We start from the raw sequence: 26,392 nt of genomic DNA on the forward strand, positions 1-26,392 counted from the left end.
CTCCTAGCCTCTATCTTTGTCAGCCAGTAGAGGCTACGTTCTCCTGGGGCGACGGCTTCAATGTTTCAGTGGCTTAAAAACCATAAAGGTTTGTTTCTCACTCACGCTTCGGGTCTACTAAGCTTGGCTGGGGTTCTGCTCCACATCACCCTCCTGAGACTTAAGACCACAGCTTAATCCAGAACGCAGCTGACTACAATGACCAACCTGCCTGGGCTCTCACAGCTTCCACTGAGAAGTGGCACAGGCTGCTCCCACCCTTCATCTCACTGGCCCACAGGTGGCCACATCGAACAAACGGGGAGAAGCCCAGCCTGGCACAAGCCTGGAAGAGAAAAGAGGACTCAGAGAGTCAGCCCCAGAGGAAGTCAGACTTGGTTTCCTCTGCCCTGATCTCTCTTCACAGACGCATACTGGGTTCATCACCCCAGCAAAGCTCTGGTTAGCTTACTCACAAAAGCTTTGTGCCAGGACAGCCGAACGAGGCTAACACTGTGCTTTCCAGAATTTCATTTTCATATGGGTTTGGTTAGACTTGCCCATGGGACATATACAGAAATGTGGAAGCCAAAGGGAGCACAACCCAGCCCTGCAGGAGCACTCCCATCACTAATATGCTGAATCCCATGGTTCGTGGTCCGTCCAGTTCTAGTCAGATCCCCTCCCTGAGCTGTTCTCAGGCTGGACCAAGTGTGGCCATGTGCCAAAAGGTGCCCGCTTCTCCTCCAGGCCGTGTGTGTCAACTGAGCTGGACACAGTTTTCATTTGTCTCCTCAGCTCTAACCCACCTTTACTGTCCTTCCCTCATGCCCTTAACTGCCAGTCCAAAGGGCCTGTAAAAGCTTCAGGCCCAGTGCCAAATGCAGAGATCCAACTCAATAGGTCTCTTTAACTACTGCTATGATTGTGGAAGTCTAATCTTAATGGATAACAATTGTACGAACATATCTCGAACTCCAAAGGCTGAACTGTTGGCAGGCCTCTAGTAACGTAAGTACTATCCCTTGAGATTATTTAAGACTGGGGACTTAACCTGCTGTCCTACTTGGCTTTTTTAAGTTTAACCTGCTGGGCTGAAGAGGTGGCTCAGACATTAAGAGCACTGGCTACTCTTCCAGAGGTCCTGAGTTCAATTCCCAGCAACCACATGGTGGCTCACAGCCATCTGTAATGTGATTTAGTGCCCTCTTCTGCCATGCAGGCCAAACACTGTATATATAATAAATCTTAAAAAAAAAAAGATTGCATTAAGTATGGTGGGCAGATGCAGTTCATGCCTTTAATCTCAGAACTCAGGAGGTAGACACAGGTGAATCCCTGTGAGTTCAAGGCCAGCCTGGCCTACAGAACAAGTTCCAGAGCAGGCTCCAAAGCTACAGAGAATCCCTGTCTCTGAAAAAAAAAAAAAAGTTAACCTGCCTTTTAGAGGACAAGGTAAATCATTCTTAATAGGACTTGGATTTCACATGCAATCAGCTTCTCGACCTAAGCTAATCCATAGCTTTGCTCTTGGTAGGTACTGGTCATGCCCTTGACCCAGAATAACGTATGTTGTGGTGATCATTTTCTGAAAACAGCTAACACATTGGAAGCAACTTTAAGACAGAAGACCACCATAAATGCTGAGAGCAACATGTGGATAGAGGTGGCTAGCTCTTGTGTGGTTTCATTTACTCTCCTGGGTCAGTTGGGAGCAGTAAAATTACTTCCTTTTTAAAACCCTGTTTAAGATTTTGGTAAAAATCCCTCATTTTTGCCCAATGCCATACTGTCTTTGCTATTCTATAAAATATAGTTCAAAGTCAGTATTTAGAGATAGACACAGGACAGTCAGAGACCAGACAGACACAAGGACAAGCACATTCAGACATAGAACAAACAGGAAACAAGGACATCACACACACACACACACACACACACACACACACGACAGACTATAGATAGACCAACTATAAACTACAGACAGACGAGTGAAGATTTCAAATTTTGGCTCATTGTGGGTCAAACTAATCCAAGAGAACAGAGCATGGTATATGCATCCCTTTAATACCAGCACTGGGGAGGAAGAGGCAGGCAGATCTTCATGGGTTTGAGGTCATCCTGGTCTACAGAGTGAGTTCCAGGCTAGCCAGGGCTCCACAGAGAGACCCTATCTCAAAAAATAAGAACAATTTTAAGTCAAGTGAAAGCGTTTTGCTTCCATTCCTTAATGCATCATTGATACAATTTAGCACTCTGGGGTTAAGTATGTTAACCACTCACAATCTCTACAATACACTCCTCACATTACCTTTCATGGCATCCCACGGACACAGTATGGAGTCTAAAGTTCTTGGCTCAATCCTCAAGGCCCTTAGGAATCTGGCCCACACTCAGCATGACCCCCCCAACATGGGTCAGCCTCTCATGACGTCATCTTACCGCCCCCACAATCCTCTCCTCATGCTATTCAGGAATCACACCTCTTTCATAGGTTCTCTCGATGCATTTGGAGGCTGACTTCTTCATCCTACGGCACTTTGTTGGGACCCTTCACTAGGATCAATCCCATCCTTACCGACGTGAGAGCTCCTTTGGGGCAAGGTGCCACCAACTCATCCCCATGGCTCTAATGGGGCTTTCCTTACATGACAATGAAACTAAATTGTCACATGGAAGTTCTCACATCACCACCAGGTGATAATGAGCCCATGTTTTTAGGCATGCTCCAAGCAGTGAACTTGGTGTGGTTGCATGTACAGATACATGCAAGGAAGCAGTAACAACTGCTGACCACAGCCATGTGTCCAAGGCAGGCTAGGCTTGCTGGATCTTAGATTCTCCCAATGATCCAAGTCAGCAGACAACTCAGGGTCCAGTCCTGTCTTATTGCTGGTTCCCCTGGAAATCCAACAAACACCTCAAATCCAAAATGTCCCAAACTACTCATCCTCCTCAATCACAAGTGTGTCACCATGATCAGGGTATGGCACAATCACCCAAGCCAAAAAAAAGAGAGGCCCTCCTGGGTTTTCATACCCCCCACACACACACACCACGTGCCACTGGGCGCTAGGTGCCCTGAAGTCTGCCTCCTGGAGCTCTGAGCCAGTCTCCTCCTCCTGTGGGAGCCATGTAAATAAGCCCTCACTGTTTCCATTTCAGTTAGTGTGGCAGCTTTGACACTGTGCTCTTCCCCCAGACACACCCTTCCCCCAGCCATCGAAACGGTTTGCCCATTCTCCTGCTTAAATGTTTCCAGTGGCTCCTCATTCCCGTTTCCCTGTAAAGCCCACAGTACCCATCTGTCCACAGCATCATCAGCTGCTTGCCTTCATCAACCCAGCACACACCTCTTCGCAGCTCCTAAACACCAGTCTTTCCTGCCTCTCCCACTCCCCATCATCGAAACCCTTTCCAAACACGCCGTGACCATTGTCTGTCATATGTGCAACAGGTTGGGCACTATATTAAGTGTCCTAAGTACTTTAGTGACTGGGGACCAGACAGAATGAATGTCTCGGGAAAGGAATCAAAGATGGGCACTCATAACCACAGAGAAATTTTCCCCACAGCTTGGCAATGTGGCAACCCCACTCACTTACCCATTCATTGCCTTCTACACTCTGGCTGAGTCCGTCCTGATTCCTGGCTATTTGGGTCAACTGTCCTCGCGGCCTAACCTACCTATCTCAGGTGAGAATAGTTGATCTCCCATCCAACACTAATGAGGCCAGCCCTGCTTAGCTTCTCTCATCATCCAGGTTCAGGTGTGTTCAGGGCGGTATGTACAGTCAGAGATAAGGTAAGGAATAGCATTTCTTCTTTTTAAAAAAAGTTTATTATTTTTAGTCAGGTGTATGTGTGTCTGTGTGTGTACTTGTGTGGAAAAGTCCCTATGGGGTCCAGAGGTGGTGTGTCCCTGGAGCTATAGTTACAGGCATCTTATCCTGTAACTGGGTACAGGGAATTGAACTCCAGTCCTCTGGAGGAGCAATGCTCTTAACCACTGAGTCATTTCTCCAACCATTTTTATTTAAGAGAGGGCCTATGTAAATTTGGCTGGCTTGAACTCAAGTCAATTCGCCAGCTCCTACCCCTAGAGTGCTGGGATAAAGGTGTGCACCCCACACCTGGCCCCAGAACAGCACTTCTGATACAGGAGCGGACACCAGGCCCATCCACCTTCACTCCTTGCCACTCAGTCAGCTACTTTATTCTTTACCCGGTGCCTCAGGGAAGCGATCTGATTGCTGAGAGTAAAGAATAAAGTGGTATTTCCCAGGCTCTGAGCTTCAAAGGCCTAGGCCGTGGAGAGAATAGAAAGGATTAAGGCACAGAGAAAAGATTCCGTCCAAATGTGAGGTTGTCTCCTCCAGATTGACAAGAGGGAGGGGCGAGAGGAGGGAAGTATGAGCGCTGTCCCAGATTCCCTGAAGAAGCCAGAGCTGAGCCAGCTTCGTCTACAGGGAAAACAACTCATCTTCTGCCCTATCAGGTAAAACCCTGCATAGGACCCCGGGAGAGAACTGGCTTCATGCTGTGTCTGGGTAGCCCAGTACAAACACCTCACATGGTACACAACTTGGGGGCAGACACTCGGAGATACGCAGACAGAACAAAAACAAAAAAAAAAAAAATGGCTCAGCATTTAGCAGTCTGTCTGACTGCTGACTGGGAACCAGTTGGGATGACAGCGCTCTCAGAAAATGGATGAAGTAGAGACCCTGGGGACCAGAAAGAATTCTTCTAGTATTTTAGCATAAGACAAAATCCTCAAAACTCAGTTATGAGCCCATGGGGGAAGAAAGAGTTCAGCTGCCAGGCATGATGTCCATGTCTGTAATTCCAGGACCCCGAGGATCATGATATCAAGACCAGAACAAACTATATACACAGCAACACACGAACGTGCGTGCGGAAACACACACACACACACACACACACACACGCACACACTAAAAAAAGAAATCTAAATTCATACAAGATTATTTCTGGCATGCAAGAAAAAATGGAAGCTTAAAATAGTAGTTCCATTCTTATAGCGCCGTGTACATCTGAAATTTGTGCCTGTTGCTCCACTTTCCTGGCACCTTAGCTTCCTTCTCTGTGGTGTAGGCGTCGTGGGGAAGCCTGTCTTATGAATTCATCTCTGCACACACACAGCAAGCACACGCACGCACGCATGCGCACTCTCCTCTTCACTGCCACAGATTAGGGTCCACAACAACCAGGAAATGGACAGCAGGGAGTTTTGGAATTAAACACAGGAACCAGATAAGAGAGATGTGGGTGTGCAAGCCATAGGCAGAAGTCACAGACAGTAGCTTCCAGCATCTTCTTCAGGAAGGTCCTGTCACTCTCACGCTTTTCTCGGTGTCCCTTTCACTCCATCTCCCCACACCCTGGCCCCAGGAGGGGAAAGAAAGGCAGCACAGAATCAGTATGGACTTCATTGGAGACAAACCAGACTCCACCTGCATCAAATCAGGACCCCAGCTGCCTAGCCCCGCCCCAGCTGTCTCTCCCAGCCCTCTGCCCAGCACAGCACAGTCCAGAAGTGGCCAGTGTTGCAGAGCCTCTGGGAAAATCTGGTGATGTGTTTCTCCAAGATGGACTCCTTTTCCCTCTGTACTGATGATTCATTCCTGATGACAATTTGTCTCCTTGAGAAGTATCTCATGTCTGTAGGAGCTCTTCCTATCCCTGGGAAGGGCTCCGCACCCCTAGGTCCTCCTTGGTCCTGAGGGGCTGTGTCCTGCATAGCTCATCCTTAAGAAGGACTCCAGAAGAACAGGAGGACTCCGGGCTCTCAGGAAATTCTCCATGTCTTGGGAAGGCCTCCTGGTCCCTGAAATCAGTCATCCTTGAGAAAGATTGTGCGCCTCTAAGAAACACAACTTGTCCCTTGTTCCTAGAAGGGCTCCACAGCCCCAGGAGGAACCCTAGGCAGGGTTCATAACCCCTAGGAGCCTGGCCCAAAGCCCCTCTCAGCTGGCACAGATGCTGCTGACAGTGGCCCCTCCAGGGCCCACAAGGCCCAGTTCTTCCTGTTCATTGATGCACAGCTGGTAACCGCAGCCCCGGGCCCGAGTTCCAGATGGGACCCGGCAGTCAGTCTTGGCACGAGGAGGTAGCAAGAAGCCTACGCTGCCAGCAATGAGCATATGCCAAATGCTATGAATGTAGAAGTAGTTGTCCCGGGTCTCCACGAAAGCATACAGAAGGACGGCACTGCCTGCAATAAGGCTGCCCGGGCACAGGTAGAAGAGCCAGCGGCGCCATGTTGGCGGATAACAGTGCCGGCGCCGGACGCTGCGAACTGTCTGGGGGAAGCAGAGAAGTGGGATTCAGGAATACGAAGCCCTAGAATACAAGGCTCTAGAGTATGAGGCCAGAGACAGTTCAGACTTCCCCTCAGCCCTACGTGTGACCTAAAGGTACCTGCCAAGACTTGAGTGGCCACTGTGAACAGCAGGTAATGGTAACAGAAAGCAAGGCTACCTTCAACTGGGGACCAGATGGCCAGCGCCCTGTATCCACTCCTGCTCCCTCCTTTGCCCTTCACAGGCTTCTCCACTCTTACCCAAGCTGTAGCCAAGATCCCAAGGGCGAAGAGACTGGGTCCAAGCAGGTTCCAGAGTCCATGCCGGTCAAGCTGCAGAGCCATGGACAGCAGCATAGCCCCCAGCAAATACAACACCTACAGAGACAGGACTCCAAGATTGGGCCAGGATGTGGGGGCATGAGTGGATTCTAAATAGAGGTTAGCTATGGCTGTCTCCCAGGACCCACTCTGCACTGACCTGCTTGATCACGGGCTGCAAACGAGCCATGGCAATGACGGTGACCCAAACCGACATTAAGGAGCCCAGGAAGTCACAGAACTGAAGCACATCGTAGTCCATGATGCAGAAAACCACAATGCCTGGCTGGTCACAGGCATGATAGAACTGCAAAAGGAAAGTGCGGGCGTTAAAAGACCTTGAGGCCACAAGTCCAGGGCTATGAAACCAAAGAAAGACCTGATGGGGGTTACTCCTCTGTCAGAGAAGTAGAGGTCAGAGGTCACAGGTGAACAATACTAGGAAATGCCTGACTCCTTCATTCTTTTTTTTAAGATTTATATGTATGGGTGTTTTGCCTGCATGTATGTCTGCGTACCACATGTACACAGTACCCACGAAGGCACAAGAAGAGGGTATAGAATCCACTGGAACTGGAGTTACAGACAGTTGTTAGCCACCATGTGGGTGCTAGGAATCAAACCCCAATCCTCTACAAGAGCGGCCAGTGTTCTTAACCACCAAGCCATCTCTCCAGCCCTGATTCACTTATTCTTGAGAAAAATAGCAGTGAGGTCTGGTCTGCTTTACAGCCAAGCGTATCTGGCAGCTCAGACACTGGTCCCCCACTCCTTGTGTGAGGAGTCATCACAGGCCCCTCCTCCTTTCTGTGTGCTTCAAAGGCAGGTGTAAGATGCTGATTAAGCCTGGAATGTAAACTTAATCTTGAGAAGTAAATGCAAATCAGAAACAGATGTCTGCTACATTATTTAGTGGCTTGTATTCTTACATCTGACACTAAAGAGGAGAATAGCCAGAGAGCCACATGGAATCACAGCACTCAGGATGAGATCAACCTGAGTGAGCTGCATAGTAGGTTCTAGGCCAGCCTGAGCAGCAGTCAGATCCTGTCCAGGATGGGTCAGGAAGAGATGCTCAGGAGACAAGTAATGTGCTATGAATCCATATTCAGATGTTAATTCTTCATGGTTTGGAGAGCAGGGCCATGTCCCTTCACCATATGGTATCCTAGCGTGAGTGCCATGCTGTCCCATGGCCACAGCGTCACTCTTCACGGCCACGGCCACCTATCATCTTAGTGCAGTCATGAGAATTGATAAGCAATGTTACACAGTACATTCAATAGCTGTCAGTTTCTGTCCTCATTATCTGGAATGTTTGGCTACACAGAGAACCAAGTGCTAGGTTTTTGGCATATTTTTCAAAAATATATTTTATATCTATAAGCACCTGGATTATAGTCTTGCTGACTGCTCCTGTACCCCAGATAAGCACCACTTCCAGAGGTAAACTATCCTATGTTAAGACAAGGAAGAGGACACTCATCTACTATCCTTGTATGTCAACTACAAACTAACCAACAAGTCCTTAAACAGGCATGTCTGTGTCTAAACTAAGAATGAAAAAGAAAAGACAATAGGAACCCTGTGTCCAGAAAACTGGATACTAGTTCTATGGTTTTTTTTTTTTTCTGAGACAGGGTTTCTCTGTAGTTTTGGAGCCTGTCCTGGAACTAGCTCTTGTAGACCAAACTGTCCTCAAACTCACAGAGATCCGCCTGCCTCTGCCTCCCGAGTGCTGGGATTAAAGGTGTGCTAGTTCTGTTTTGAACACGTGGAAAAGAACACATAGAGCAGGACTTTCAGTAGCAGACTTAAAGCCAGCAGCTCTTTCTCACACTCCTGTACTTTTTTTTTTTTTTAAGACAGAGGGGGCTGGGTGGTAGTGGCACATGCCTTTAATCCCAGTAGTTTGAGGCCAGCCTGGTCTACAAGAGCTAGTTCCAGGAAAGGCTCCAAAGCTACAGAAAAACCCTGTCTCGAAACACCCCCCACCAAAAAAAAAGAACGGTTAAGGCTAGAAAGAGTTTGGCAGTTAAGAGCACAGGCTGTCTTGCAAAAGCCCCCAGTTCAGTTCCCAGCAGTCACACTATGGCTCAAAACCTCCTGTAACTCCAGTCCTAGAAGACCCATTGGCCTCTGTGGGCACTGCACACATGGATGGGGTGCACAAAATTCATGCACACCAAGTAAAAACAATAGATCTTTTAAAAGGGAGTGGGGTTTCTTCATGCAGGGTGAGGGAGTGAGTTTCCTCCAGTTCCTCCTTGGTCCCTTTTCAGGTTAGTACCGTATCTAGATAACAAAGAGGCATCTGGGCTAGAATATTCTAGGACAGAATGGATGTTCTGTTCAGTTCTGTACAGTTCCTGCTGTAGTAAAGTGTTCTTACTAATTCTGAGTCACTTTAGATCTCCCTGAGGCCAAGAGTGGGCTGGCAGAACAGCTGTTGGGGGGGGGAGGGGCTCTGTGAGTAACAGTAGACAGCGCACCTGGTAATAAGAAGGAATAGAATCTAATACAAAAATAGAAAGAGACTCTCAGACCAGGCCTGAAAGGGAGCCAGCTAAACCGGGGTGCATTGGTCCCATCTGGTAGCATGGCTACAGCCTCCTCTGCCTTCTTCATAGCTGAGTACCTGGAAGTCCCCACAATCCTCACTTGGACATACAACCCCCTACTTTCTCCATGGAGAGTTTTAGGCCAACCTTGTCTGTAGATTAGAACTTTACTTCACAAATGATGAGAGAGAACATGGAGATTGCTGAGCAGGGGAGCCTCCCACAGAGACAGTGAAGACTCCATGGAGAGACCCCGTGACAGACGCTGTGCTGGCTTACAGAGAAACGGTGAACACCCAATCCCACATTGCATTCCGTGTATCCAGTCAATATCTCTTCTCCCTCCACATGGGCTGGGACGCTCCACACCTGTGAGGCTGACTTGGAAGCAGCTTTGGCCACTTATCCCACAAGCTGCCTGACAAAACAGTCACTTCCTACACACGTTATTGGGGGCGGGCAGGGCATTGCTCTAGGAGACATAGTGAAGGTCCAGTCATCTTCAAACCGAGAGAATGTGGTGGAAACGTGGAGCCTCTCCCCACCCTGCGGTAAGAACAGAGAAGCAGAGGTGCCGCTGTCTACATACCGTGGAGAAGAACATGGTGAAGGTGTAGACAGCAGCTTCCAGCACGTACCGGCTCCGAATGGCCAAGACCACAGGTGGCAAAAACATGAGGTTGCTCAGGCAGAGGAGGAGTGTGGACAGCAGCTGGAATCCATAGGTGAGCGCATCGGCACTGTCTGTGCAACCCCAGCCTCGCCACCCTGCAAGTAGGGAAGGAAGGGACAGGGTGGAGGAGGGCAGAAGGCACCCCTGGCTCAACAGACAATTGTGCTCATGCCTGTCCTCATACCCAGTGCCTTGGGGCACCCCTGCTGGCCACCCCATGCACAAGCCAAGTCTGACCTGCTCCCCACCCCAGCCCGCTCACCAGCCTTGCACTCGCAGGCCGCGTACAGGTAGTTGTGGGTGCGCAGCAGCTTGCACTGGCCATAGGGCCCACAGTCATCCACGCATGGGGACAGGAAGGTGCGCAACCGCACTTCAGCCGTCGCATTGCGGCATCGCACGAACCTGCGAGCATACACGCTCCTGGTTATTTGAGTCCAGGGCCATCCCCAACCCAGCTCCAGCTATGTCCCCTATTGCTCTTGCTCACCGAGGTCCCACCCCGCAAAGAGAGCGGAGGGTCAGGAACCAGGTCCCCGTCTGTGGGAAAGGAATTCGAAGTCTGGCCACTCTGGACGTGACACTGACTGAGAGGAGGAAACCTGAGAGGGACTCTAAAGGGGAAAGCATGAGCCCAGGAGAGAGAAGTGGTCAGCACGGAGTTAGAACCCACTTCTGGGAACCCAGCCTCCCTTTATTCCCCATTCCCATCCCCACCTTTGGAACAGGTCACAGCAGCATCCCCCAGGCTCAAGGGCACCTCATGAGTCAGGCATCCAAACACTGTTACATTTTCTTGGTGCAGGGAACTCTGAGCAGGGTGAAGATGCAAATGAGGCTGTCAGACCCTTGGGGTGGGCCACCCTAAACCTGTCACTTCTCCCATCCCTAAGGCTGGAAGTCCCATTCTCCTCTGGGTGGGCCCACTCCTCCAGGGATCAATCCATCAAAGCTGTGCTCTTACTCAGTAGGAGCCAGAGATCCATCAGATCCTCACAGCCAGACTCTCAAAGTCTAACAACAAAGCAAGCCCTGACTCTGAATCGTCCCTCTGGAAGAGAAGGCACCTTGGTTCATCCTATCTGATGCCAGACGTAGATACCAGCAAAAGATGAAGGTAACTTAACGTTCTCAGCCCCCTAGCCCTGGGGCTGAAAGCTTATTAAGAAAATGCACTCCTCAAGTGAAATGACCCAAGTACAAATGGAGGGAGCTGAAGCCAGAGAGATTAAATGGAGCAATCTGACTGGGGTGAAAAGAACACAGACATCCCCAGGTGTGGATGTAAGGGGTGGCTGTCTTTGAGGGAGGAACGGGACACCACAAATTCATCTCAAGAAAGATCTGAGGCAGCCTGACACATTAAATTAGGGTAAAAATAAAGGCTTAGGAGAACATTTCAAATCAGGCTGGAAAAATAAGGCTGTCCCTAGACATGAGTTATGTACTTGACTAAAGTGGAGAAGGCGCCCCAGGAGTCTCTCATCTGTGAGCACATCTAGATTCGCTGGAGTCTCCAGGGTGGACTTCAGCTAAATTCTTAGTATTACTTTTGATATTTCTGTGGTAGCATTTCATGTAACTCACTATATATAACTGACCCAGGCTCTGACTAGCCTCGTTGTGCTGGGATCATGTGTGTATGCCACCACACACACCTTTCTTCAGCTGAATTCTCACCAGACAATGCTGCGAACGTACACCTGTCCTCAAGCACAAGAGTGGTTTATCACGTCCTTCAGTGGAAGGCCGGGAAGGCAATATGCAGAAGTACTACTCAGTGAAAGAGACAGGAACAGCCCAAAGCAGTCCCCAGCTACATAGTCCTTGATCCAGGGGAAAGATCAAAATACTTGGAAGAAATGAAAAAGATCCAGGGTTCTTAGTCCACCACAATCCCTGATGAGCTCAGTGTGACGCAACAACTTAAAGAACCACTTGTTCTCCAGATGTATGAAGTCAAGGCTTGCCTGGGTGTGGATGTGCACCTTTAATCCCAATGCTCAGGAGGCAGAAGCAGGCAGATCTTTTGTGTTTAAGGCCAGCTGGTCTATATAGCAAGTTCCAGGCCCTCAGGGCTACTTAGTGAGACTGTGAAAAATAAATAAATAAACGGATAAACAGTTTGCCTGCCACACTGGTCACACCAGTTCAGATTATCACTTTCAGAGACATGATGGCCAATCAAAGTGGAACAGAGGGATGAGTGTCGGGTGGAGGGAAGTCTAACACCGGAGTCCCCGACACTGAAGGGGTTCAGCTGTTGAGAGAGCAATGGAAACAGCTAAAGGGCTGCTAAAATAGCATAGCATTGTAGCCAATGCACAGCAGTAAGGTGAATGTAAGCAGTAAGGTAATGAATGGGGTCTGTACTGTCTTCCTGTGTGCTTGCACCTGCACGTGTGCATGCATGTGTGGGCCAGAGTTCAATTTTAAGTATCATTCTTCAAATGCTATCCACCTTGTCTTTGAAGCATGGCCTCTCATTTGACCTGGAACTCACCAATTAGGCCAGGCTGGCCCAGGGACTATCCTGTTTCCACCTCCTCAGTGCTGAGATTACAGGTGTGTGCTTGGAAGGCAAGCACTTTATCCTCTGAGCTAGCTCAGACCCAAGCAGTTACTCACTGTTCATTTTTTTCTATAAATCTAAAACTTCTCTAAAAGAATCTACTACTACAAACAAGGACACACACGGATTTGCTAGATATGGCGTCTAGACAGAACAAAGTCAGTGGGTGAAGTTCAGGAAAGCAGTCCTAGTAGACTATCGGGAATGCCACTAGCTACAGGAGCTGTCTGAACACAGGCTGCATGGCCTCTCGTTACAGAAATGAACTACCATTGTCATCAGCCCTCTAACAGGTCAACCTACAAATAGAACCCTGGACCACTGTGTCCTGGCTGGCGCAGCTCTCACAAGGCAGTGGGGGCTGAGAACAAAGCACAGAAGCGACCTGGAAAGAGCGCCAGAAGGAGGCAGGGCCCTGCACGCCTGCAACCTTCCTTCAGACTCCCCAACAGGGAAGCACCCCTTCCCAAGAAGTACCACATTGAGCTGCAGCTCCAGACTAAGGACACCGCCACTGTCCAGCACTGGCAACAGCCTCAGAGCAAACACGGCCGGGCGCTCAGGTGGAAGAGCCACGCTGGGACCAAAGAAGATGTAGAAGTGGACAGAGAAGGTATCCAGCTCGTTGCGCAGAGTGGGACGCACTGGCCAGCAGTGCTCAGGTGGCGATGTGGCTGCAGACCCTTCTACAGGGGTCCCCTGGGATGGTGGCTCTGGGGGCAGTGGCTGGTTGCCCAGTGATTGGGGCATATTCATGGCAGCCCCAGGGACCAAGGCACGGGACAGGCTGGGTTGTGGACACTCTGTGAAGGAGAAGAAACCAAAGGTGAGACATGAGGTCCATACAGCCCCATAGCCCCCACCACAGACCAGAACTGAGCCCATCTCCTGTTGAGCTAGCAAAGGGGAGGAAGGAATGTAAACTAAAATAGAATGGGCCTGGAGAAAGGAGGCATCAAGACCATGGCACAGGGTCCAGATGTTTCCTAATTGTCACAGAGATTCAGTCACTACATTGTAGTCACCTGTCCCTCCCCAAGGTCAGAGTAGAGGAATTAAGATCACACGTGTCCTCCTCAAAGCAGTGAAAACACTGTACTATAAGCTAATGGGAGGCACTGTCCTGATGACTGTGAGCACTGAGGCAAGAGGCAAGAGCAGCTCCTCAAGTCCTGGCTGGCCCTGTCTACCCCAGGACACTGAAAATGAGATGAAGGGAGGGAGGGAGGGAGGGAGGGGGATGGAGAGAGAGGGAGAAAGAAAGAAAGAAAGAAAGAAAGAAAGAAAGAAAGAAAGAAAGAAAGAAAGAAAGAAAGAAAGAAAGAAAGCCTTTAGTTGTCCCAAGTCAGGCACAAAGACACACTATGAAGGCTACCCAATGACCTGAAGTCTGGGTGGGGTAGAGGAAACTGTAAGGATGTGGTTGAGGGTCTCAGAACATAGCCATCCAGATTACCTCAGGTACATCCCTGCACAGATTGGGAGTTGAGGCAGATGAAGGGGCTCTGACCTTGTAACCGTACACATAGCTGGAAGCGGATGATCCTGCCAGGGCCGCGGGATGGTGTCTCCACACGCACATAGACCCAGTGCCCCCAGGGGGGCAGGGCCAACTCCAGCTGGCATACTGAGGCACCTCCACAGGCCACAGAGCTTGAGTTGTGCAGTGGTGGGGCCTTGGGACGTAGGCGCAGTGTTAGGGGGCAGGCAGATGCCCCTCGGCCCCCTACACACACCAGTTGTGCTGAAACCCTGTAAGTGAAGCTGGGCACAAAGACCCTGAACAGAGGACAGGTTGGGGGCAAGAAAAGACAGAGAGGTAAGAGACATGAGAGAGAAACAGAAGAAAGGGAAGGAACAGGTGGCCCGCTCAGATCTTCCTCAGTGGGAGGGGAGGGGAGACTGGATGGGACCCACCCTGGGGACTCTGGGTTACTTTGGCTAGAGGGAAAGCAAGATGGATCCCTGTGTAAGACCAGAGGAGGAAAGGGCAGGGCAGGTTTGGAGTGTTTACTCACTTATACAAGGCTGAACGATTGTGGGGGGAGAGAGTTTGCTCTGAGGGACGGCCAGGAACCAGTACAGCCACATCCAGCAAACGTCGGACAATCAGCTGTGGCTGAAGGAGGTACTGACACTCGTCCTGGAGACCCTGAAACAAAAAGGGGTAGCAGGAGAGACAGTGGGAACACTCCAAACCAAGGCTAACGTAACCTGCTGGAGGGGTCCTGAAGAAACCCTTTATCCTCCAGTTCCCGGGGCTCCCATTCTGGAGCTAAGTTCTGAACTTTTCCTACCTGAGTAGTCATTTTTATTAAGTTTTGTATTAAAAATATTTTAGAATGGGCTTAACTACAAGGGTTGAGGGAAAAGATACTCTGAAGAAAGACATACCAAGTACAGGAACAGCCTCTTCCAAGGAGAAATGCTTTTTATTTGTGTGTGTTCATTTACTTTAGTGCAGCCACATGGCAGAGGGGAACCTCAGATCTGTCTCCTCATTCCCCCTTGCTTGAGGCAGGCCTCATCTTGTTTGCAGCTGTATGAGCCAGGCTAGCTGGCCCACCAACTTGGCCTGTGAGTTTCCGGAGAGTCTCCTGTCCCCGCCACCATCTTGTCAGAGAAGCACTGGGATTCCAGACGTATGCTACTCAGCTTTATGTGGGTTCTGGGATCTGAACTCATGTCCTTGTGCTTGTAAAGCAAGTGCTTTACCCCCTGAGCCGTCCCCTCAGCTCTCAGGCCCATCGTTCTGGTCACCTCTGCTCTATCTGGGTCTTCAAGGACACAACACTGATGCTGTGGCTCTGCTGTGCCTTCTCCCAGCCCAGCCCTCCTCTTGGTACACTGCTAGCCAGCAATCCCCGCACACACTGCACAGCAAGCCATCCCATCCCACAACTCCTACTGGCTCTTCTGGGCGTGGAAAGCTCCTCCTAGGCCTCTGGTCCAACCCTCCCACCACCACTAGTTTAACTGTTCCTGCTCTCTAGGCTGCCCTTCTGACGTGTGTCTGTCTGACCTCTGCTCCAGCATGCCATGAAGACTACTTACTACCCCCTAAGCAACCTCCAGACTATTTGGAACTTGAGAACAGGACTTGGCCCACCCGACACAGGCCTATCATGCTCTGCACAACTTGCCATGAATGTCTGCCAAACTCATGAATCAGCCCAGCTGCAGACAGCACTGACCTTTATGAAGCCAAAATCTGTCCCCTCACAGCTACTCTGACCTGACCTACGGCCTCAGACTGTTTCTTTGGACAGCGAAGGACAGCCACCACACTTCCCAAGGCTTCTCTTGTACTGGACAAGCTCCCAAGACCCCGCCCTACTATAGTGAGAGCCCCCTCCCAGAAACCCTGTCACTCAACGTCACAGCTCTCCTTCCACAGCAGCGACCTCTTCTACGCCCCACAAACCCATCAGCTAAAGGGTGTAAGGGTCTCTGAATGAGGCTTCGCTAACCTTGTAGACCAGGCCTTTGGTTGGCCTGATAAACTAGAGACTATGGCTTGTTATGGTGGTTGTTCTGATAAGATGTGCCTCCAAAGCCTTGTTCTGGGAGAAAGTTCCAGGCTTTGACATTCCACCATGTTTCGTGCCATGGAATGAGTTGGCCAAGCCTTGGGTTCTGGGCTGACCACAGTGCTGTGCGAAGAGGCAGCCGCCCTGCCCTTCCATCTCACTGTTCATTCCCGATGCTTAGCACACCACCTGACACATCCGAGGTGCTGGAAACAAAACAGCTGTCAAGCTGAAGAATGGGTGCCCAGAAGAGAGTTCCTTGAGTGATACAATTATCCAGAATTTTCCATCTCTGACATCCAAAGCAGATGTCCCTCACTTCTCATGCCAAACCCTATGGATCAGAAATACTCTGGCAATACATTTCAGAGGACCCCCAGTCCACCACCCCACTGAACACAGGAATCCACGGCAGTCTCATGTTTGGTATGCACCTGCCTCACAGCCGAGGGAAAGAAACACTGTGCCCATGCTTACTGTTGAGTTCAGGAAAGGATAGGACCAGGCATGCTCTGGCTGTGTTCCTTCAACATCCAGTCTCTTCTTCAATATGAAGCAGAAACCAAGAATGGTGGAGGGCCTAGCAGAAGGCTTTGGACTATGGGAACTCCTCCTATTTTGTGGGGCACAGGGAATGTCTTTTCTTTTTTGTTCTTTAGAGAGGATACCAGGTCTTATTCTGTAGTCCAGGCTAGCCTTGACCTCACCTGGTAGTCCAGGCTGGTTACAACTCATGCCAATCTTCCACCCTCAGCCTCTTAGAAACAGGATTACAGATACGAGTCACCATGCCCAGTTGTTAAAATGCGCCCCAGCAGACTGGCCTGTAGGTGCCTTTTTCTGGATTGATGATTGATGTGGGGGAGGGGCTAGTTCACTGTGGGTGGGGTTACCCTTGGGCTGGTAATCTTGGGTTCTATAAGAAACCAGGCTGAGCAAGCCAGAGGAAGCAAGTCAGTAAGCCGCGTTCCTCCATGGCCTCTGCATCAGCTCCTTCACCTCCAGATTCCTTCCCTATTTGAGTTCCTGCCCTGGCTTCCCTCGGCAATGGAGTATGACCTGAGAGCTGTAAGCTGAAAGAAACCCCTTCCTCTCCACACTGCTACAGTCACGGTGTTCTGTTTCTCCACGGCAGGAGAAACTCTGACTATGACAGGCTTGCAGACTGAAGATACTTAAGGACACGCAGCTTCCCCTGTCCCCAGTTTCTTGTCCTCAGTCAGTCAACAGCAATCAGTGTAGGAGTGAGTGACAACAGGACAGACTGCAGGGGCGGGAGAGGAAGCACAGCGACATTCAGGAGGTCACTATTATGGCGGTACAGGAGAGCACTGGAGATGCGCTAGGTGGAGAGGCATCTGCTGATGTGTTGAGAGCGGAGGAACACACTTTAGGGACTGGTCATGGGGAAGCAAGAGAAAAGTAAGACTCAAGAGTGATGACACATTTGAGGCTTGAACAACTGGTGGGCAGTGGCTATCTACTGGGAAGAAGACAACCAGAAGGAAGACCCCCAAGCCTGGAAGTGAAGTAGAAGTCAGAGTTTGGGGCTCTGCTTTGCTTGGGGCATATTAAACCTGAGACTGTTCTTAGAAGCAGTTGAAGGTGTCAAGAAAGCTCACAGATATAGTTTGAGATTCAAAGAATATAAGACTGGCTGTCTACTCTTAAGAGGCATAGACAGTATTTAAAACAACTCTGCCATAGACACCAAAAAAGAGAATGAAAAACAAAAAGGAGTTCTTCTGAGACCAAGCCTCAGGTTGTAACAGCACACACAGATCAAGCAGAAACATCAGGAAAAAAAAAGTGTTGTGAAATATTATTTTAACTAGGCAAAGATGTGTTATATTTCTTTATGCTGTATTTGTTTAACTATGTAAGGATATGTGTTTAACTATGTACAGATGTGTTGTATTTGTTTTACCCTGCCTGCCTAAAGGCACCTATTTGGTCTAACAAAAAGCTAAACAGTCAATAGCTAGGCAGGAGAGGAATAGGAGGAACTGACGGGCAGAGAGAATAAGTAGGAGGAGGAATCTAGAGAGAAAAAAAGATGAAAGAGGAGAGAATGAGGGAGACGCCCAGGGTGAGAAGTCAGGCAGCCGCCAACTAGACATGAGAAGCAGTAAAAGTAAGAAATACTGAAGTAAGAAAGGTAATAAGCCCCAAGGCAAAAGGCAGGTAAAAAGAAAGAGGTTAACTTAAGTTAAAGAGCCAGAAATGAGCCTAAGATAGGCCAGGCATTCAAAACTAATAAGAAGTCTCTGTGTCATGATTTGGGAGCTGGTTGGTGGCCCAAAAGAAAAGGCCTGGTACAAAACACGGGAGTCATAACGCCAAGACAAGACCAGTCAAGGAGGAAAGAATGATATGCGGAAGGAGTTGAAATCTGGATACTAGTTATCTACAGGGAGAGAAACTCAAGACTAAAGGAGGGAAGAAGGCTAGTTTCCCAGGATCGAGGAGCTAAAGAATCCTTAGAGGCCCATGTATGATTTAAGAAGGTAATCAACACTTTAGAAGAACCACATCCAAGATCCTTGCCCATCCAACCTCTAGAACAGGCACGTCCAAAGAGCTGCACTTGCCAGTGCTCAGACCTGCAGCCTCCAGTGACCAAACTGTGTCCTTTCTCTCTGGTCTCGCCACACTGCAGAAAGCATGGCTGTCTAGGCCTCCATTTGCAGTACCAAGTCCTGCTGGGACTGAAAACTCTCTCTAGATGGAAACATGTACACCAGGCCTGGTTGTCTTCTCACTCCCCAGTGATCTAGACACTTTGAATCGTGCACCAGGTTCTAGGAAGCCTTGCTCTGTACTGCTATCCCCAAGCAATCCTGGCCATGCCTATCCGGGTCTCAGCTCCACATTCCTTACTAGGTCTAGGCTCCTTGTGCTTCCTGCTTGCTTAGCATGATACCTAGAACAAGAGCTGGACTCTAGTCCAGGAAGAAGCCTCTAGCCCAGTGGTTCTCAACCTGCGAAGTGCAAGCCCCACAGGGGTCACATATCAAATATCCTGCATATCAGATATTTACATTATGATTTAAAATAGTAGAATTATATTTATGAAGTAGCAATGAAATAACTTTATGGTTGAGGGTCATCACAACATAAGGAACTGTGTTAAATGATCTAACATTAAGAAGGTTGAGAACCACTGGGCTAGAAGATCCTTCCCTCAGTTCTTACAAAATGAGACAAGATTATGACTGAGTCAAGAGGCAGTGTCTTTGAGATTTGACCAAAGATCAATGAAGACATTCTTCCTAGTATAAAAATCCTTAGTTCAACAGAAATCAAGAGTCCAGAGACAGGTAATCTCCCAGCATGCTCTCATCTAAAGGGCTCCCAGGTCTTCATGGACTTTACAACACTCAGCCTAGACTGGTCAAGACGCTATGCCAATTCAGAGGCAATTTTCACCTGGCTGGGAGTTTCTGTCCCTCTTAATCCTCAAAGGCCAAACACCACTGGCTTTCTTGCTTAATGCTCTTACTTTATAACACTCTATAATCCTCACCTGTTCATTCTCTGTCCTTCAACATACACACGGCCACCAGACTAACAGTGGCCAGCTCACCACGCCTTCCCTCTCCTGCAATGGGCAGAAGGAGGAAACCTATGTACTTCCTCACTCCCAGGAGGAATTCCAACTTGTCTAACACACCAGAGGGGCAGGAAAACATTGTGGTATTGTCTTTCACTTCAAACTAAAGAAACATCCTGACCTTTGGCCCTTCCCTTCAACCTGACAATCTCCACTGTGTTAAAGTCCATGCTGACATCCAGAGGAAAGGAAGGTAATGGTTGGGAAGGATGTCAGCTATCTAAAGCTTCTTTTATTAGGAAAACTTTCTCTCATGGTTTCTCAGAGGGCAAAGGAGAGACCTGAAACCGTGATGCCTGAGCTAGAGACAAGGATGTGGCCTGGGAGACGTTTCAGGGCTATTATCAACCAAAAATAAAAAAAAAAAAAAAAAACAAAACAGTGCTGTGTTTGTATGGCAGATTTTGAACTTTGTAGTTTCTCTTCAACCTACCCAGAATCACCATGTCCCAGTTTTCGACTACAGACCTCCCCGAAGCTAAGCTGCTGGGCTGTAATAGTGCCCGTCCCAGCCATGCCGGTGCTGTTGATAAGCTCTGATAAAGGCTATGATGCCAGCGGGCACTCAGCAGCAATGGGTGGGAAGATATGATTCCTCCTGTCCCAGGGAGCATCAACCCACCTTGACAGAGATGTGGCCATGGGCTTGGGGAAGGTGGGCAGCCAAGAACCAGTCCCCAGGTAAGGGGCTGCTGACGTTAAAGATGCCTGAGGTTCTGTTGGGCAGTGTCCAGCTGAGGGTGAGTGAGAAAACCCCAGGCACAGCCGTGTCTGTTGGAAAGTGTGTATGCAGGGGATTGATGACAGGGGGCGCTCCAGAGCGGAAATACCTGGGTGACATGAAAGGAAGAGCAGTGGGGTAGGAATTAGGAGATAGGGGTTAAAAAAAAAAAAACTGTCATTCGTCACTAGTAAACAAACAGATTTCCTATACTGACATATACCACAGAATTATCCCAGGAAGAGATGGAGTTCATAAGGGGCAATAGGTCAGTTCAAGTATCCACAGTAGTTACATGAAGTCAGGTGACAAGGAGGCCTTATTCAACCTGGATAAGGGTCAAGGTCACGGTCAGGGGGCGTGTTTAGACCTCAAAATGTCATACTCCAGTTTGGAAAGTAACTAGGGTTGGAAATTGGGGATACAGATCAAACACTCACACAGTCACACTTTGATCTGGGCAGTGGTCTCCAAAGGTTCCTCCCTGTTCCTTGAAGATGATGAGGTTCCAAACAGCCAGGAACGTGTCCTCAGGAACGTGGAAGTGGAAGAGCTCGGTGCTGGCAAAGGAGCGAAATGGGCTGAGCTTTCGGGGTGAGCAGGTGGAGTAATCGGTCAGGAAAAGGCCTCCTGGGAAGCAGAAGGGAGTCAGCGGAAAGGAGGACAAAGGCATTTCCACTTGGTTGCGAGCCCATTTTCCTCACCAACAGCACCAAGCCAACAAGCACACTTCACCAGCCAGGAGCTGGGGTTTATGCTAACCTAGCCAGTGTCTGCTTTGTTCCTCACAAAACCTTGATCTTAAAAAAAATGCCTATCGCAAAAAATTAGAAAACTAAGAATTTAGGACACTTCATATAACGTCAAGGTCACTGACTTAGGAGGTATTATTCTCCTCTCACCAAGCCTAACAAAACAGGGTGTGCAAGTGTGTGTGCATGTGTGTGTGTGTGTGTGTGTGTGTGTGTTGGCATAGGCTCTTAAGCCACTGAGCAAGCTAGAACTCCACCTGTGGGGCTTGGGAGTCAGCACAGAACTCTGTAACTTGTTTGTTTTCTGCCCTTCTCTATGCCCCAGTGGTTAGGAGCAGTAAAAATTCTCAGAAGCTTCACAAGAGCTGTCTGTATACCAACTCAGGGCAGAAGAGGGGAGGGGAAGGTGTGGTGAGGCTGCAAGGGAGCTGCTTGGGTGGCAGAGTCAAGAACAGGAGCTGGCAGGCCACCACGACAGTGCCCAAGAGAGGAGAGTGATCAGATGCTCTAGGGTCAAAATGCGTAGCCAGGGTGTTCTCCCAGGAGGAGGTCCTGAAAGGCAGTCATTCGGTGACTAAGTGGCACCCTAAATTACTTGGGAATATTTGGAGTAGAACAGGCTCTCTGTCGCGCGCTCTCTCTCTCTCTCTCTCTCTCTCTCTCTCTCTCTCTCTCTCTCTGTGTGTGTGTGTGTGTGTGTGTGTGTGTGTGTGTATCTCTAGCTGAAATGCTCAGGGTGGACAGGAAAGCCACAGGCCCTAGCCAGGCATGCACATAGGACAGGAGTGTCGTGGCAGTGTAGGTAACAGGATACACCTGACAGGAGAAGGTGGCTCAGAGTGCAGGCAGTGTCCCCATATAAAGCACTCTCATGGCCTCTCTGTCTCTGTCTCTCCTCTCTCAATGGCCTGCGCCCCCCCCCGTTTCAAAACAGTTCCAAAGAAGCCCAGAAATATGTCTCTGGACAAGAGGAAAGCTGGGTGGACTCAGGTGTCTTCCAGACACAGCAGAGGTTGGAAGGGGAGAGTTCAGCAACACAGGAAATACCCACATGGCTTCCCTACTCTGATGGTCTCTACTCCTGGAGATGGGGGCATGACCCCTAAAATGAGGTATTTAAAGTAACAGAGACATGGGGCATCAGTAAAGGGAGGCTGCTGAAAGACAGCAGGTTGGCCACACTAAACTGGGGCACCTTTGAAGAGTCACACTCCAGAGGTACCTTATACAAGCAGAAGCCACCGGCCAGAGTGGCTCAAAGGCCATGACAACACCAAAGGACTAGACTGCTGTGCCAACCGAAGACCAATCTCAACAAGAGAAACTGCCAGCTTGCACTGCCCAGCAACCAAAGGCTCAGAGCTGCACTCAGACAGTGGTGGGGAGGTATCCAAAGCAGATGAGGGGCAGGGGGACTAGCTAAAGGAGAAGACAGCTCCGCCTCCAAACTGAGCAGCCCTGAATACCATTGTTACAAGCAATAAGAAAGAGCTCTGGAGTGCCCTCTGCTGGGGTTAGGGCAGGCTGCTCCTCCTAAAGTGAGCACCAGACAAACACAAAGAGCTTACTTGGCCTGGAGAATCAGGGAACTGCCGAGCCAATTCCAAGCAAACCGGAGGCTATGGGAGCCGTGGGTGTCACAGGATGTGCTTGGAGGAAAAGGAGAGAGCGGCAGCTTGGAGCTTGGGAGGAACTTAGAAGGAGTTTGAAGGCGGGGTGGATCCTTGGGAAACAGTCCTATTCACCTCATTCTTTGATTTGGGATTTGAACAGGGCCTACCAGAACCATGTCCCAGCGAACTTGTCCTGACGCCCCTTCTACAATAACATGTAGGTGCTTTCCCACCACCTAAATCATACGAGTGTGTGCAAACTCCCCTCATCAAAACCAAAAACCTGACTGCCAGCTGTTTCTGCAGTCATCAACAATGGATGTCCATTCCTCCACCCTGGGCCCTTCCTTCCACAAGCCGCACTTCAGTGATATATTCATAAGAGGAGTGGGCCAAGCTGAGAGTGTGTGGGCCACATCACATGTCCCCTGCCCCTCACACAATGACATATGTATGCACTCCAAAACCATGTCAGCTCGTGTACACTCAGATAAAATACATGTCACCAGTATGTAAGCATGAGCACATGCCGCACACACACCATTCCCACAGATCCCTGTTATACACACAGGTACCTAGCACCCACACATCTCTGCAGGATGCGCTGACCTCAAGCTGTACACTAAAGCCGGCCCACGGAGATCAATGAAACCCACCTCCGTCCACAGATGTTACTGCCAAAGACTGTTGAGCACGGCTCAGTCCCAGTGCCACTCAGCAAAGGTGGCCTGGGGCTGAGGTCATCTCTGCCCTTAGGCTGGAGCAGTCTCTGCTTCCCTCGGTCTGGTCTAGCCTTTAAGAAGCTGGGCCACTCCTCCCAACCAACTGACTTCCTAGGCTACGCGTTGGATAAAGACTGACACCTGACAAATGAGAAACTGTTTATGAATTAAGCCTCCTGGCAGACAGACTAGAGAGACAAGAGATTATGCTCTGGGCCAATGGAAGAATACTTCAACCTGGAAGGTATTCAGAGAGAGAGAGGGGACGGGAGGGAGCCAACCAGTATGTCACAGCAACTAGGAACCCTAGGAACCCTCTTTTCTAGCCCCACGATTGCCACTTACATACAATACAACTCTAAACAAATTACGCCCTCACTGAGCCTCAGTTTCCCCATCTGTAGAATGCTGCTGAGGTTCAGCCATGCTTTAAAAGTATCAAATTATCCATAGCCCAGTGGCGCTTTCTTGGGGAAAGACCCAGTACAAGAAGAAAGCTCATTATAATAGCAACTAACCCACATCCATCTATGCAGTGCAACATATTGTCTTCAAGACTGTTTGGAATATGCACTTGGCATCTCAAAGGTTTAGGCCATGTCTGGACCTAGAACTTAAGTGCCTAGTCTATAGGACTATGTCATAGAATTTCGCAGGAGTAAAGCCCCCAAGACTTCCCAAGGGGTCAGGATGGACACCAAGAAATGAAATCTCGCAGAGCTTTTTGGGGACTATTAGCCACCTGCTGAACCAGCTGAGCAACACCACTCTTGAAGTCCGCCAAACCATCTCTTGTGTAAGCCCTTTTCCCCTTATTTCCTCCCACGTCCCCAGTGACCTAGCTCCCCAAGTCCCACCTCTCCCAACCCTTTCCAAGCCCTCCCTCCCCGGAACCCCAACCTTATCTCAATTTTTCCTGTTTCCGCACTCACCAGCCCCTGGACCAAGGACAGAAAACAGCAACAGCAGCAATAGGGCTGGCGGCAACTGGAGCCCAGACCTGAGTCGAGGCTGGGAGAGGGGCAGAGTATGAGAGAGGCGGGGAGCCAGCGGAAGAGACTTGGGCAAACACAGAGATGGGGGCAAAGGCTGAGATATTGGGTTGCGTTGGACTGAGCACTGGGGCTCAAACAAGGGCCGAAGATGTGTTGGGAGGAGTGAGGGAAATGGGGACAGGAACAAGGGCTGGGGCTGGGCCAGGGGCTTAAGCAAACGCTGGGAATGGGACAGGGTCAGAGGCTGGGCTGGGATTTGTGACAAGGGGTGGAACAAGGGCCGAGGCGGAGATAGCGGCCAAGTCAGAGGCAGGGACTGGGGCTGAAGCGGGGACCTGGTCCTGGGCATTCGCTGGGACATTGGCCGGGGCCGGGGCAGGTTTGGGAAGTGGGGCGAGGGCGTGGCCGACGGCCAAAGCTGAGATTGGGATAGGATGAGGGGCCGGGACAAGGGCTGGGCCATGGCCCGGGGCGGGGGCGGGGCCGGCCAGGCCAGCACGGGACGCTCGCAGAGCTGACCCGCGGCTCCGCTCCCCACGCCCGGGGGGTGGCCTCCGGCGTCCTCGCGGGCCCGGGGTCGTCACCGGGACCTGGGTAGGAGTTCAGGCCTGGGCGACTCCGGGCTGCGCTGAACCGGCGATAAGCAGGCCCCGCGGCGTCCTCGGCGTGACGCTCGCCTGGCGCTCCGCCCTACGCCTATTTGATTGGTCCCTCTCCGCAGAGCCCGCCCCCACCAAATCCTATTGGCCTCTAACTGAAGCCTGCTGGGCTACCTACCTGAGAACCTCCTCACCCTAACAGAGAACCCGGGTGACCTCTTAGGTCCCCACAGCATCCAGTGAACGCCAGAATGATACAGGAACCTTCCAGAAACTCACATAACCAGGCTCCTCTCAGAACATGTTCCTCCCAGTCATTTGTTGGCACAGCCTACACAGAGACTCACTCAACTTCGGTCCCACCTAGATCCAAAGCAGCCCCCTCAGGAAACCTCACCCACGCAGATGACCAGACTACTGTTGCAATGGAGACTACTGGGCGTTCCGGTTGCCCTGGAGATCCATGCCAGCCCCCCCCCTCCCGGTCTGGGTTCTAGAGGTTTCAGTCAAGTACATCCTTCATCGGCCCTGGACCTCTCTTGTCCCTTCCCTTTACTGTCCTTCCTCAATTCGGGCCAGAGTCCCTTTGCGAAGGTCTGCAGATGCCCAGGTCCCCCAACAAACTTAACAACAAGACCTCTCACTTAGCAACTACAGCCTGGCTCATCCAAAGCAAAACCGTTCATTCCCTCGGTCAGGGCCAGTACTTCCCCCTCCAACCCAGGTAAAGATCCTGACCTAAGGACCTAAAGGACTTGCAACCACCAAGCCGAAGCTCAGAGGTATGTAGTTTCTCCACAGCCCTCCACCCCAACCCTTTACTCCTTCCTTCTCCTGGTACCTCCTGCCCCTCCCCACGCATTCTCTACTTTTCATCATTATCCCACCCACCCGTCCACTTTCTCCCCATCATCCTACCTCTGCCCCTTCCCTAATCTGCCCTTTAGGAAGACTCCAGTGGAGTTAATTGATTCTTTTTTACCATTAGTTTTATTGTATGTATATATGTGCTTTGCCTGCATGTATGTCCGTGCACTGTGGGTGTACAGTGCCTCTGGAGCCCCGAAGAAAGGATCAGAACTTGGAACTGGAGTTATGGACAGGTGTGAGCTGCCATGTGGGTGCTGGGAATTGAACCCAGGTCCTCCGCTGAGCCATATCTCTAATGAGTTTAATATGTAACATCTTAGCTGGGTGGTGGTGGTGCATGTCTTTAATCCTAGCACTTGGGAGGCAGGCAGGGAGATCTCTGTGAGTTCAAGGCCAGCCTGATCTACAAAGCTTGTTCCAGGACAGCTAGGGCTACACAAAGAAACCTTGTCTCAAAAATAAAAATGAGAAAGGGAGGAAAGGAAGGAAGGAAGAAGGGAGGGAGGGAGGGAGGGAGGGAGGGAGGGAGGGAGGGAGGGAGGGAGG

The 26,392-nt window shown here is 50.1% G+C and overlaps 2 protein-coding genes across 9 annotated transcripts in view; one reads left to right on the top strand and one right to left on the bottom strand.

The window, feature by feature from the left end:
* Nucleotides 1–3,830: 3,830 nt before the first annotated feature.
* On the bottom strand, nt 3,831–25,027 carry Tmem8b (transmembrane protein 8B). Of its 8 annotated transcripts, none has more exons than XM_050156004.1 (13): nt 24,315–25,025; nt 20,736–20,925; nt 20,197–20,404; nt 14,450–14,583; nt 13,942–14,210; nt 12,909–13,234; nt 10,577–10,670; nt 10,350–10,473; nt 10,122–10,264; nt 9,776–9,954; nt 6,786–6,932; nt 6,566–6,682; nt 3,831–6,305 (listed from the first exon to the last, which is right to left on the bottom strand). In XM_050156004.1, exons 1-13 carry the CDS (start codon nt 24,838–24,840, stop codon nt 5,970–5,972), a joined length of 2,793 nt encoding a protein of 930 aa, XP_050011961.1. In that variant the 5' UTR covers nt 24,841–25,025; the 3' UTR covers nt 3,831–5,969. The 8 variants fall into 8 exon arrangements, with proteins under 8 accessions (XP_050011961.1, XP_050011966.1, XP_050011962.1 ...); XM_050156005.1 differs by having other exon boundaries at nt 5,991–6,301; nt 24,315–25,026; XM_050156003.1 differs by having other exon boundaries at nt 5,991–6,682; nt 24,315–25,027.
* Nucleotides 25,028–25,203: 176 nt separating this feature from the next.
* Fam221b (family with sequence similarity 221 member B) overlaps nt 25,204–26,392 on the top strand; it is an 8,340-nt gene continuing 7,151 nt past the window's right edge. The window contains exon 1 of the mRNA XM_050156011.1: nt 25,204–25,758. The gene's annotated coding sequence lies outside the window, so the exon portion shown is untranslated. The remainder of the gene's footprint in view (nt 25,759–26,392) is intronic.

The sequence above is a fragment of the Alexandromys fortis genome, unplaced genomic scaffold (genome assembly GCF_014885135.2).
Source record: "Alexandromys fortis isolate MF-2015 unplaced genomic scaffold, M_Fortis_MF-2015_v1.1 scaffold_92, whole genome shotgun sequence".
NCBI lineage: Eukaryota > Metazoa > Chordata > Mammalia > Rodentia > Cricetidae > Alexandromys > Alexandromys fortis.

Excerpts from the sequence above, each read along its gene's own strand:
- Tmem8b (XM_050156003.1), bottom strand. The coding sequence starts at position 24,840 with ATGGCCCAGCCCTTGTCCCGGCCCCTCATCCTATCCCAATCTCAGCTT. Across the intron at positions 20,405-20,735 it reads CCAGATCAAAGTGTGACTGT|GTATTTCCGCTCTGGAGCGC; the intron begins GTGAGTGTTTGA and ends CATGTCACCCAG. Across the intron at positions 10,265-10,349 it reads CTTTGCGGGGTGGGACCTCG|GTTCGTGCGATGCCGCAATG; the intron begins GTGAGCAAGAGC and ends GTATGCTCGCAG.